General features: G+C 33.0%; 1 protein-coding gene across 1 annotated transcript; it reads left to right on the top strand.

Annotated features, from left to right (window-relative positions):
• The first annotated feature begins 12,297 nt into the window (after positions 1–12,297).
• LOC100919103 (olfactory receptor 4F3/4F16/4F29-like) lies at positions 12,298–13,269 on the top strand. The gene has a single exon (XM_003755741.2). The coding sequence runs from the start codon at positions 12,310–12,312 to the stop codon at positions 13,267–13,269; it is 960 nt and encodes a 319-aa protein (XP_003755789.2). The 5' UTR covers positions 12,298–12,309.
• Positions 13,270–14,521: the final 1,252 nt, after the last annotated feature.

Genomic DNA, 14,521 nt, shown 5'->3' with positions numbered 1-14,521 from the left:
GTAATTTGATGAAGATATGAAAACTCCCTGTTAGAAGAATTAGCTAAGTCTGGAGGAGAACTTATTTATAGAAGAAGATAAGAGTTACATTTTGAAAACATTCAATTGGAGGTTTATATTATAGAAGCTGAAACAAGGGTATGTAACCAAAAATGAATAAGGGGCATGTTCCTATAAGAATGGTTCTAAGAATGTGTGTGTGTGTGTGTGTAGTGTGTGTGTGTGTGTGTGTGTGTGTGTGTGTGTGAAAGAGATAGACACAGTGAGAAAAAGAGACAGAAAAACTTTATAAATCTATATCTACATCTATCTGTCTGTCTGTCTGTCTGCCTGTCTATCTATCTATCTGTCTATCTATCTTTCTGTTTCTCTGTCTGTTTATTTCTCTCCCCAGGTAAATCATGGTACCAGTCATTTCAGGGGATGGGGAGGCAATCATCTCATCTAGATAAGAGTTGATTTTGGTTTTCGCCACTACTTCATTTCCAAGGAAGACCCTAACCCTCATTCTTATACTTTCCTAAAGGGAAAAGTCAGGAAAAAGTTGTAAGTTGAAGAAAGACTATTTATTGATATTTTTAGAGAAACTAAAAAGGAAGTTTTAGAAATATACTTCTGTAACATCATTCCAAATAATTTGTTGTATTTAAAAAAAATATTAAGACCCAGAATAAGTTGTCCTTGGCAATGAATGTTCTAGAAAACACAAAAGACTTTAAAAAAGCTATGTTGGGCAAGAAGGACATTCCAAAAACGGGATGGGATGACTGAAAAAAGGCAGAACTACTTAATCCTTATTTTGTTTTTACCAAGGAGAATGATCTTTGGACTGAGAAATACAGAGCAGTCACAATTATTAGGGATCTGAAATGAACACAAGTGATGATGATAAGAAAGTTGTCCTTAATGATTTAAGTTCCCAGGCCTAGATCTCATAGTCCTGAAAAAATTGATAAATGTGATTTATGAGATACTATAAGTAATCTTTAAAAGGTAATGGAGTAAGAAATAGAAATGACCTTTTAGATATGATGAAATGGATGTTTTCAGAGAACTCTGGGAAGACTTGCATGAACTAATGCAGATCAAGATGATAGGTTATGCTATGACAATAACATTATAAACATGAATAAGTATGAATTACTTAAGAACTGTTTCAATGCAATGACTGATTATGATTTCAGAGAATCAGTGATGAAGAATCACTATTGACCTCTTGGCTGAGAAGTAATGCAGAATGAGTCACACATCTTTGTACATGGTCAGTGTGGAAATATCTTGATTTTCAGAAAAAACAAAAGATACTGAAACCTTAAAATTATAACTAACTCAACTGATTACTAGCAAATTCCAGGCTAAATCATTAATGTGATAACTTGTGGTTTAGAAAAGACAGTTATGATCACTCTGGGTCAACATGCTTATCAAAAGAACCACTGCTTTTTAGGTGAAATAATTTAGTAGCTCTGGCCCAAAGTTTCCTGAATCTTAAAGTAAAAATAGATACTGAATGGTTTTTAAAATCCTTCCAACTTTAAGTCTATGATTCTAAACTGATTGTGAGAATTATGATATTTCCTTTTCTGCTAGGATTATTATATTGATTATACTAATAAATATTGAATTTCAGAAAAGCATTTGACAACTTGTTAATAATCTCTTTTTGGCAAAGATAGATGTGGGCTAGATGACAATGTTTAGATATAGTAGATAGTAGAGATACAAAAGATAGTACAGTTTGGTCCATCTATTGAAAATGATTCATAAATAATAAAGGCAAGTCACTTAACCTCTCTCAGCCTCAATTTCTTCATCTGTAAAATTGGTATAATAATAGCACCTACTGTCCAGGGTTGTTATAAGAATAAAATAAAATGATATTTCTAAAGTGTTTTGTAAACTTTAAAGCTCTATGAAAATTCTATTATTAGTATTAATAGTGTTCTAATTGAGTTTTTTTTTTAAATCAGCTTCATAAATACAGGGTAAAGGATGCCTAGTTAGATAAGAATTTGTTTACAAAATGCTCTGAGAGTTTTAGTGGCAAATTCAATTAAAGTCAATAGTGTGACATATCATTCAAAAATCTAGTATGACTCTAATACTGCATTAATAGAGACAAGGAATGTGTCAGTCCTTCTGTTGCATCATATCTTCAGCATTAAGTTCTGTTTTGGAAAGCCATATTTTGGTAAGAGTATGCCAAACTGGAGTATATTCAGAGAGGGATGAATAGAAAGGTAAAAGACAGAGAATTCGAAATATTAAGGTTTGTTGAAGTATCTGAGGTTAATTAGGTTGCAGAAAAGAAGACTGTAGGAAGGTCATTATAGCTAGTATCAAGTATTTGAAGGATTACCATACCGAAGAGGGGTTAAAGATATTATATTTGGACCCAATAGATCTCTGTAGAAGTTTTTGTTCAATTATTCAGTTATATATGACTCTATATGACCATCATAAATCAGGGAGGTTTTCTTGGCAAAGTTACTGAAGTAGCTTGTCATCTCCTTCTTCAGTATGTCCCTGGTTTACAGATGAGGAATCAAGGCAAATAGGAATAAAATGACTTGCCCAAGATTACACATATGTGTCTGAGGCAGGATATGAACTTATATCTTTCTGACTCCAGGTCCAGTGTTCTATCCATGGTACCACCTAGCTGTCCTTCTGTAGAAGTTGCAGAGAAGCAGATTTCAACTTAATGTAAGGAAGAAATTCCTAATAACATGCAAACATGGCATGGATTGCCTTGGGAGACAGTGGGTTGCTTTCTCATCACTGAAGGCTTTCTTTTTTTGGATTAAATTATTTTATTTTCAATGAACAATCATTTATTTTCAATACCTCTCCTTCTCTCCTGACCCCCAACACTGGGAAAAAAAAATAAGCAAAATACTTACGACAAATGCACACTTATCATGTCCAAAAATATGTGACTCATTGTGTGTATTTAGTCGGTTAGCTTTTTGCCAGGAGGAGGGTGGTAATTTTTCATCATAAGTTCTTTGGAATCATAATTTTTTTATGATTGGTCATTATATTGACATAGTTCTTAAGTAATTAAGTTTTTTTCATGTTTATAATGTCATTGTTATAATAGAAATTGTTCTCTCTCTCTTTTTTCACTTAAATCTGCATTAGTTCATACAAATCTTCCCAAGATTCTATGAAACTATCCATTTCATAATTTCTTACACAAATTGTATTCCATTTCATTCATGCACCATACTTCAGCACTGGAAATTTTTCAGTAGGAACAAGTCGTGTACTTCTTGGAAACATTTAAGATGGTAATATGTCTTAAAGAGGCATATGAGTAGATGATTCCTGAGTTTTTTTTTTAAATTCTGAAAATTTTAAATTGTCTCATGCAGGTGAAAATGCACAATAGGGAGTTGGAAGCCTAAGTTTAGAGCTGGGAGAAATATTAAAGCCACAGATATAAATTTGTCAGTCACTTTCATAATTAAGATAGTTGGAACATGGAAGTAATGAAATCATCAAGAGAGAATGCAGATAAATAAGCGTTTTGGAGATGAGATTTGAGAAATTCCTGTACTTAAATTGCAAAAAGAGGGCAAAAATTCTTGGAGACAATGCTATAATGATCAGAAAGAGAAAAGGAAACTTAGACAATCATGAGCAAAGAAGTCCAGGATAGAATTTTATTAAAAAAAATTGGGGTGGTTGACAGATACAAATGTCACAGAATGAGAATTAGAAAAGTTGGAGTTAACTGCTAAGCACCAAGTATGATTCATTGCACATTCTAGAACTACTTATCCTAGAAATAGCCATAAAAAATTAAAAAGAACAAAAACAACCAACCAAATGTTTAAAAAAAATCCCTCTTCACTCTTTTTATAAAGAATGCTATAATTTACTCAAATAAAGTATTATTATCATTCTAGTATTATAGTTTCCTCATATTAAGATATTTTGCTGGGGCAGCTAAATGATGCAATGGATAGAGCACCAGCCCTGAAGTCAGGAGGACCTGATTTCAAATCTGACCTTAGACACTTAACACATCCTGTCTGTGTGACTCTGGGCAAGTCACTTAACCCTAAACAGCAAAAATAAAATAAAATATCTTGCTGCATTTTATTGTTTTGCAGACTAAATCATATTCTGTAAAGAATCTTACAATAAAATTTGAGTTCTGACTATACACTTTATTAGTTGTTTGATACTGAATTTTAGTGTCCTCCTTGGGAAAATGGAGATAATAATACCACACTTTTTACCTCACAGGACTATTGTGAGAGTAAAATAGGATAATGGATGTGAAAATGCTTTAAATGTAAAGGGTTATACAAATGGAAGCCATTACTGCATATTCTTATTATTACATTCTTATTATGTGTAAACATTTACTCATATACACATATTCTGTAGTACTTTTTTTTTCAGCGAAATTTTTACCCGTTATGATTTATGTTTCCCTCACATGCAATGCTATATCTTCTTACTTCAGTTATAGTGAAGATTTCTTCAGAATTATACCTTCTGTGGCTTTTAACATATTTGTCAATGAATTTATTCTCTTTTTCTGATAGAAATTCAATTTATTTCAACTTGATTTGATTTAATACGATCCAGTTTCGCTAATAGGTCATCTCAGTTTTGTATTTGCATTTTCATTGTCTAGCACAGTTTCTAGCATATAATAAACACTTTATAAATGTTTGTTGATAGATGAAATTTGATTCAATCCAACAAGCATTTATTAAACACCATCTCATTTAAAGCATTGTGCTTGGTATTGGAGCTACAGCAAACAAACAAAAAAAAACAAATAAAATCCACCAATCCCCCAAACTTCACAAATAGCCCCTGTCTTCAAGGAGCTTACATTCTACTGGGGAAGGGGGACACCAAATGTATATTGATAATAAATACCCATTGTTTAATAAGATGTAAATATAACATAAAGCCAAAGTACTTTTAAGATTAGGAGTGGAGATGGGATGGAGGAAGGGAAGGGCTAAAAATGGAATAGTGATAGTCGTAAGATTAGGCACCAGAACTAAATTTTGAGGAGTTTAAGAGACAAGAAATATAGCTGAAGTCTTGGTGTTCTTTGAACCTTAATTCTCAGGTTTTTCCTTAGTTTAATAAGAATTCTTTTTTTCTGTCTCCTTAACATTTTGCTTAAATATAAATATTTCTTAATGGTACTTTTATTCTTAGCCACCTCATTGTTACTGGGCTAAATGTGTACTGGTCAGTGTCATATCCTAAAATTTGTTTTTTAAATTAACTGTTTTATTCTGCATGAATTGTAAATGAACAAGAAATGGTCACTCAGTATTTGCTATTTATTGAGCTATTTCTCTTGATCCTCAGTCTTTAATCAGAGAACAGAAGAATTCTAAATGGAATCTTTTTGAAGTTGATTACTTTGTCTACAATCCTTATAACCAGCACACAATTCCATACACTTAATATATAATCTAAGCAGTATAGATAGCATAGTATAGCCACAGTATTTGATATATGCTATTTTGGTTGATAGAATGTAAGCTCCTGAAAGGAAGGCACTATTTGATTTTTGCCTTTGGAAAATATCACCTTGTATCTACTGTATGGTACATATTTAGTAAATGCTTGTTGGATTGATTGGGATATTGCATTAATTATTAAATTAAATTAATTTATTGAATTAAAATCATCATGATCAATATTTTTAATAATGTGACACAAATTTTGTAAACATATCTCAATAGGTACAAGCCATTAAAATGTTTCTATTTTGCTGAAATTTCCATATTCTCATTGGACCATGATGTTATACATATGATCTCATATGTATGATACTGATAATTCAGCTACTAGATAGTTATCTAGCTTAAAAGGAAGGAATGCTGCTAGCTTTCCCTGGCTAAAGATTTACATCAAAGTGTTTTCTTGCCACTCAAGTCTTTTTATAAGCCTGCAGAAGAGAAGTTATTCCTAATAAGCCCATCATAGCATCAGATTTAATGATAAGAATTGATAGTCATTAAGCTATTGTCTTGCTTCATTGTTGCTGGACTAAATTGGTCTAGGTCATACCCTGAAATTTGATTTTTTAAGATTAACTGCTTATTATCAGATTTTTATTCTTGTGCCTTGTCTGCTTAACACAAATGGCGAATAAGAAAAAAAATCTGACTTTTTGAGTCTCATGATTATTTGATATCTAATTATTGGATATATTTTATTCTGTATGAATTTTAAATGAACATGAAGTGGTCACAGTATTTGCTATTTCAACAAAGTTTTTTCCCCCATAATTTAAGCCAGTAATTATCAATTTACCATATAATGCCATCAGCATTAATACCAATAGCATCAGGACCAACAACACCACTAAGATCTATACCATCAGCATTATTAGCATCAGTACCACCAGAAACAATACTACCAATTACACCAGCATCAGTACTACCAACACCAGCATCACCAGAACCAGAACAATCAGTACCCCAAACATTATGGTCATTTGTTCTCCATTCTAGGAGAGAACCATGATATCTGGTTTCAGAAAAATGATGTCATGACTTGCAAGTGAATTGGATTTAAGTGAAGCAAGTCTGTACAAAGTCACGAGGCACACTATCTCCTCCAGAGTATCTGAATCCAGTGACAAGATATTGATCAGGACAACTGTAAATGGCCCTGGTTGCAGGGGAAGGCCTTGACCTTTTTAAGCTTAAAGTCTTTACCAGGTCTCAGTTTGTCTGAGACAATGGTCATTTAATGATTAAGGCTAGGTAAGAAATCGGATAAAGAGAGGCCTTTTTGACCTAAATTAATCTAGGAAGAGTTTGAGTTTGAAGAGAAACAATTGCTATTTACACTCCCTCTGAGATATCAGAACCCAAACAATGATGAATGGGTTGAGACCTTATTGATGGTTAATCAATGAAAGCTAGAGTGATTTGGGTTTAAGGCATGGTCCTTAAAAACGAAATCTAGTTAGCAAACCTCAAGATATTCTGTGAAGTTTCAGTGACCAAAATTTATATTCCTTTGGGTAGAGCTCTCACAGGTAAGGGTGTGATTCCTTTTTTAAAAAGAAATATTTATTTAATATTTTTCTCCCAGTTATATTTAAAACAAAAAAATTACATTTGTTTAAAAATTTTGAATTTTATCCCTACCTACAATTAAGAAACCATTTGTGAAATTATACAAAACATTTTCATAAAAGTCAAGCTGTTGGGGAAAAACCATAGATCTCCCATTCTAATAAAAATAAAACTTCTTAAGAAAAATTAAGTTTTAAAAAGAGAGAGAGAGAGAAAGAGAGAATGCTTCAATCTGTATTCTAACACAATTAATTCATTCTCTGGGTATGGATAGGATTTTTCATCATAAGTCCTTCAGAGTAATTGTGAATGATTGTACTATGGAGAATAGCAGCATCGAATTCACAGCTGCTCATCCCAGAACATTACATTACTATTATACAGTTCATTTCACTTTGCTTGAGTTCCTGAAGGAATTTCCAAGCTTTTTTTCCCCTGAGAGTATCCTGCTCATCATTTCCTGTAGAACAATAATATACCATTATGAATGCACACCATAGTTTATTGAGCTATTCCTCAATTGATGGGCATCCCCTCAATTTCCATTATTTTTTGCCCTGATAAGAGAGTTGATATGAATATTTTTTGACCATTAGAGTTTTTTTTTTTGTTTTTTTCTGAAACTTTTTTGTATCTATGACAAGTAGTGGTGTTGTTAGGTCAATGGATATGCATGAATTTATAGCCCTTTGGACACAAATCATATTTTTTGATTCATTTATCAACTGGGATATGGCTCTTTTTTTTTTTTTTTTTTTTAAATTTGACTCAGTTCCCTCTGTGTTTAAGAAATGAAGCCTTATCAGAGAAACTTGCTTTGAAATTCTTTTTATAATTTCTATTGCTAGTTATATTTCCCCCCATTCATTCTCTTTCCTTTCACCCTGTCTCTCCTCAAAAGTATTTTGGTACTGACCACTCCTTCCCCCAATATGCCCTCTCTTTTATCACTCTTCTCACTTTCCATATCCTGTTTTCCTCCTACTTTCTTGCAATGTAAGATAGATGTCTATTGAGTATATATGTTATATATGTTTTTTCCTCTTTGAGTCAATTCTGATGAGGGTAAGGTTCATCCTCTCAAAGGGTGTGATTCCTTATGTAGACAGGGAGAAGAGAGAAGGAAAAAAAAAAGAAGAAATGAAAAAGAAAAAGAAAGAAGGGAGGAAAGAAGGAAAAAGGAAAGGAGGAGGGAGGAAGGAAGGAAGGGAAGGAGGGATGTAAGAAGGAAGGAAGGAACTGGTTTGTCCAACTGAAACTGGTAAGGTGGTCCTCAGTGGGGCAGTTCTTACTATTTACAGATTGTTGTTTGTCCTTTGTTCTCAAAGAGGACTATGATGTCAGGCATTCAGGAAGATGATGGCATGACTTGTAAGGAACTGGATTAAGTGAGCCAGGGCTCTGCAAAGTCATCAGTCTCACTTTCTCCTCTGAAATTATGTGGATTCAGTGGCAGGATATAGGTCAAGATGATTGGAGATAGCCCCCACCGCAAACACAAATACCTCTGGTACTATCATGGTCTAATGTAGAATTGTGGCCTCAAAGTCAGAAAAATCAGGCTTCCAACCCTGTCTCTGAAATATTCTGACACAGACTCTGAACCTAAAGAAAGTCATTTAACCTCTCAGTGAAGCTTGGACTTTTCTAAGCTTATAACTTAAGATCAAGGTGCAATGATAGAAGTTTTCTCATTGGGAATTCTTTACGCCAGTGAAATTGCAGATGCTACCAAATCCCAACAGTAGTAATATTTGAAATTTTTGCAATGCCATGAGGCATTAAAGTGGTTTAATGTGATTTGTTTTCTCATTTGAACCACCTTGGAAGCTAACATTAGAATTCTTCCCATTTCTAAGTTGTGGGGCCTACATACATTGGTACTCATTCACTTGACTTGACCCAAATCATTTTACTCACCTTTCAATATCAACAAATTATTTTGCTTCTAATTTATTTAGGGTGAATTTTTTTAGATTAAATTGGGATTTGGGTGAACTCCACATTTTGGTCTTTTTTTAAAAAGCTGAACCATCCATGTAATTCTCCCCCCCCCCCCCCAATTTTCCAAATTAAATGGTATAAAGCATACACCAGAATTCTGAAAATTACTTTTCTGAAATTGCATTTTTAAATGTTCTCTAGGGATTATTCCTTATTCATATCACTGAATAAAAATCACTACATTGGTGAAGAAAATTATGAAAGACTTCCAAAAAAGATTCTCTTCTCTTTATTAATGACTTCTTTCCTTTGTTCTCCTGGAAAAACTAACCATTTTAGAACTTAATTTATTTATTATGTGAGTTAAGGTTGACAATTTTTAATCTTGACAGCATCACTTGGTCAATGCCATTCAGAACTACAAATTATCTGCCTTTCTTATTATTATGATCTTTTATATGGCTCTTTGTGCTAAAAGGAAATGATACTACAAGGAAGCAAGTTAAAATATTTGAGGTCTTTGAGAATACTATTTGTTGGAAATATTTTAAAAGGAATATTTGGTCATGTATGGTGAGTTGGATTGGATGTCCTCTTTAATTTCTTTCAAATCTTATATTGTGTGATTTATGCCTTTCATACCAATGCTTATCTCAATTAGTCAACTCCCACATATTGAGGCTTATTTAGTATCAAATGAATTTCTTCTCATTTCACTAAATCACCCAACTCTTCTGAGTCACTTCTCTTCAGTCTCTCTCCTTCCCTTTCATTACTTGGAACCTTCCTAACATTTTTACCCTTGGGAAAAACCACCATTATTTTATGGCATGATTCCCAGGTCAAGTAAATTCCACAATGGTTATTCCCAGATCTCAGCATTATCACTTGATCACTAACATGGTTTGGCTAATTACCCACTTTTACATAGGAAAAGTTACACAGAATTCTTTCTCTCAAAAAATATTCTTCTGTGAGAGAGATTTTAATCTTGCTGATATCATTAAATCACTGAAAATATTGCTGACTTACTCTTTATAAACCAGGTAAAATAGTTACCATTAACATATTTGCAAACCTTTTCTCATTTACTTGGCTCTTTGTTCTTTCCTATAACCTGTATTGTATTTACTATTCTATTGATTTTCCCCCTTTCTCCTCATTTGTTTGTCTCTACTTCCATTCATCTATTCAGTTCATCAAGTAAAAAATGTTTATTGTTTAGTAAAAAAAAGTTGTCTGCTAGACTAAAACATTATCCAAACTTTAAAGAATTTATAATCTGGTTGTGGTCACAAGATACATGGTGAGGCAATGTTAAGCTTAATTTTTATCTTCCTGAGTTTGATGTTTGACATTTATATATGGAATATAAATGAATAGGACCTTAGATTTGAAGACCTGGGACCTGTATTCAAACATCTCCTACTATAGAGTTTAAATTTTCATCCTGTTTTAATTGTGTGACTAACATTAGGGAGTTGTATTAACTGACCTCAAAAAATCATTTCCACATCTAAATTCTGTAATCATTCCCCATAATATAATATTTCTTTCCCCATTATGTCAATTTTCTCCTCTACCTCCCTCTGATGTTCTTTTTCTCCTTTTCTCTTTCTTCCTTTTCCTCTTAATTTTTATTTTTTCTTCTTTCTTATCTTGGTACTCACTATTCCACTCAATGCCTTTTGTTTCTCTAAGTCTCTGTAGGCAAATGCATCAGTTCCATAGCTTCTATCCTGTAGTTTTCATTCTTTCTGAATTCCTAAATCAGATCTTTAGCTTTTGCTTTTGTTGAACTCTCATGTTTCACTTTGTCTAGCCCATTTCCCCCCCTAATGATTGTACTTGACTCCATGATCAATAGCCACTCCTGCTCCATCCAAGTTTTGAAAAGGTTTAGGAAGAAGTAAGACATAGTAAATTCTTGCATTTATCTGTTTAGCTCAGAAATTAATCCCACAAATAGTTTATATCAAACAAGTGCCTATAAAATTGGATTCTCTAAATGGAAAAACGGGACTGTTTTTAGCAACAGAAGATTAGAGAGGGATAGTCAAATGGAAAGAAAAAATTATGAATTGAGGAATATGGGCTGAATTTGATGTTATCCTAGTAGATGGCAAATGGAATAAATGACTAAGCATTCTTCCTTATCTGTAGGTCTTAGTATTGTTGTAATAAACAAATAAGGTCATATTCAGTGCCTCTATTTGTTAAGTATATGAAAAAGATAGTTTCCGTCATATAGTATAGGATCTTAGATACAAAACTGATAATATTAAAATGGGTAGATAGGACAAGACTTGACTTGGATTCAAGGGACCTAAAATGGAAATCTACTTGGAATATATATGTCATCATGGGCAGGTCTCCTTAGTTTTTCTTATGTGTAAAATGGGATAAATAATACTTGTATTTCTTTTTTTCACAGGGTCATTATGAGTAAGGCATTTCAAAAACCTTAAAGTACTATAAAAATGTGAGTACTTATAGTTATAATAATAAAATTTAGAATAGAATTTTATGTAATTTATAAAACATTTATTATAAATCATCTGCTAATGGATGGAACAGAGAATATTTTCTTGATTTTGTTTATTAAAAATGGAGGAAAAGAGAAGTTAATTTACTTACCTAACACCTCATAGCTATGACTGAATTAAAAATTGAACATAGATTTTCTGATACCAAATCTACCATATTTCCCCCTTCACTACAACTATCCTAATACATGCTGCACAATGATACACATTTAAAGAGTAAATGGTGGAAATCCTTTGTAGTGTCTGTTTAAGAACCTGCACATATCATGAGCCATATAGATTAAATCATATTTTGGCTAATAACCTCTGTGAAACTGTTTTCATTGATTTAAGATAAAAGCATTGAACTAGATTTAATTTCTAATTTTTTGCAACTCTGAAATCTCGTGAATTCTATAAACATATGAAATTAAATTTGGATAATATATATCTAAATCATGAATTAGCCATTCTAAAATAATTGTAAGAATGGCATACATAAATATAAGGATAAATTTCTATTTTCTATGGCAGTGTGCTTGCTGAGAACTACTGGCAGGATATATTAGGTATAGCAATACCTAATATTGAGAACAAGTTCTGTTATTGGCAATCAGTCTTGTTGTAAGGCATTAATTATAAAAGCCCATGAACATTTCTTAAACTCTCCCAATAATTCCTTTTTTTCTGATTCTTTTTTTTTTTTTTTTCACTCTTTTCCCTTTTAGGCTACTTCAGAACTAGTCATTGTGATTTAGATAATGGATGCTGCAAATGAATCTATGGTTTCTGAGTTTGTGTTACTGGGACTCACCAATTCTTGGGTGATGCAACTTATTCTCTTTGTATTTTCCTCTGTATTCTGTTTTGCAAGTATATTGGGGAATGCTCTGATTGTGCTCACAGTGGCCTCTGACTCTCAATTACAATCCCCCATGTACTTCCTACTGGCTCACCTCTCCTTTATTGACATAATTGATTCATGCATTGGAACTCCCAGGATGATTAACGATCTTTTCAGGAAGCAGAAACTCATTTCATTTGAAGGTTGCATTTCTCAGATCTTCTTTATCCATGCTGTTGGGGCTACTGAAATGGTGCTTCTCATAGCTATGGCCTTTGACCGCTACATTGCAATATGTAAGCCTCTCCATTATCTGACTATTATGAACCTAAAAGTGTGCATTTCTATTCTAGTAACTTGTTGGACAATTGGAATCTCTCACTCCTTCTTCCAATTGGCCTTTGTGATAAAGTTGCCCTTCTGTGGCCCTAACAAAATAGACAGCTTCTATTGTGATCTCCCTAGGTTCATCAGACTTGCCTGCACAGACACTTACAGACTGCAGTTCCTGATTACTGCCAATAGTGGCTTCATCTCTCTGGGAGCCTTCTTCATTTTAATCATTTCCTACATTGTCATCCTGGTCACTGTTCGACAGCATTCTTCTGGGGGGTCATCCAAGGCCCTCTCTACACTGTCGGCTCACATTTCTGTGGTGATCTTGTTCTTTGGTCCATGCATCTTTGTCTATGTGTGGCCATTTCCCACATTTCCAGTGGATAAATATCTTGCCCTTTTTGATGCAATTATCACTCCTTTTCTGAATCCCACTATCTATACATTAAGGAACAAAGAGATGAAGACAGCTATGGGGAAACTATGGAATCTTATGAAATCAAGGCTTATGACACTGATGAGTTCTCAAGGAATCTCTTAAAAGCCTTTTTTTTTCTGTTTTTAGGCTGAGTACAGTGAGGTATGGAATCTGGCTGCAGTATTTAATCTTAATTAATTTTATTTATTTATTTAATTTTTATTTGTTAATTTTATTAATTATTATTTATTAATTAATTTAATTTTAATGTATACAACACACTAATTTTTTTTTTTTGGTCTATGGAATATGTGCACCAAGACAATATAAGACATTTCCTAATTTCTTTGTGGTGTGATTAGCATTGGCACTGAACTATGTACTTTGCCAGTATCTGAGGAATAAATGAAATCCCTTTCTGTAAAGCCAATATGTAAATAGCTAAGAAAGCTGCTGTCCTACCCACTCTTTGACTTCCCATCTATAGTGCCAAATAGAGACTTCTGATTGACATTGGATATTTGTTTGTTGTGTACAATTCATAATTAAGTCTTAGTGTAATAAGCTACACATGAAGATGATTTTTCTGACCTGAGAAATTGAATAATATTCCTCATTATATTTTATCAGAACTATTTCATAAGATTATAGAATTTTAGATTTAAATCTAGAAGGGATCTTCAATCAATTAGTCTTATGCTTTCATTCTACAGATGAGGAAAATATAGCCTAGAGAGATTAAAATATTCATCCAACATCACACAAGGCTTGAATAGCAAAGCCAGGACTGGATTTAGGTCTTCTTATTCCAAATCCAGTGTTGCTGTTTGTTGATTGTTTTCACAATTTTATTCCTAAGACTATCTGTCCCTTTGGATCAATATCCCTCAAAAATAATATGTCTTTGGATACTATCCAGTCTTTTCATTATTTCTTTGAAATCTGGACTGGGCAAGTGTTTGTGTTCTTTTTCTCATGACTCCATGACACTGATGCTGCTTGCCATTAAGGTTTCCCACTCATTTGTACTTTAATACCTACTTTCTCCCTTACTCAATCTTCCTATTTGGTGGGAATTTTTGAATCCTTAGTGAGGATACTTGAATCTTTTCCATTTCCTGTGACACTTTTTCTTCTTTTTCTTATGCCTTAAATAATCTGTTCATCTCTGAATAGAAGTCTTTTTTTGGGGGGGAAATAATTACTTAAGAGAAAAGACCAGAGTATTTTTCTTCTTAGCAAAAACAGTGAAAAAAAATTCCGCTTTGGAGGCCAAGGGAGATTTTTAAAAAGAACTGTAAGGAATTTAATTCATACAAGTCTTGTTGGTTAAACTGTATGTTGAAAAATCAGAGAAGGTAAATAGAAATCAATT

This window comes from Sarcophilus harrisii, chromosome 2 (assembly GCF_902635505.1).
Source record: "Sarcophilus harrisii chromosome 2, mSarHar1.11, whole genome shotgun sequence".
Classification (NCBI taxonomy): Eukaryota; Metazoa; Chordata; class Mammalia; order Dasyuromorphia; family Dasyuridae; genus Sarcophilus; species Sarcophilus harrisii.
The sequence above is the reverse complement of the archived record's forward strand: the minus strand, read 5'-3'. Positions and strand labels throughout refer to the sequence as shown.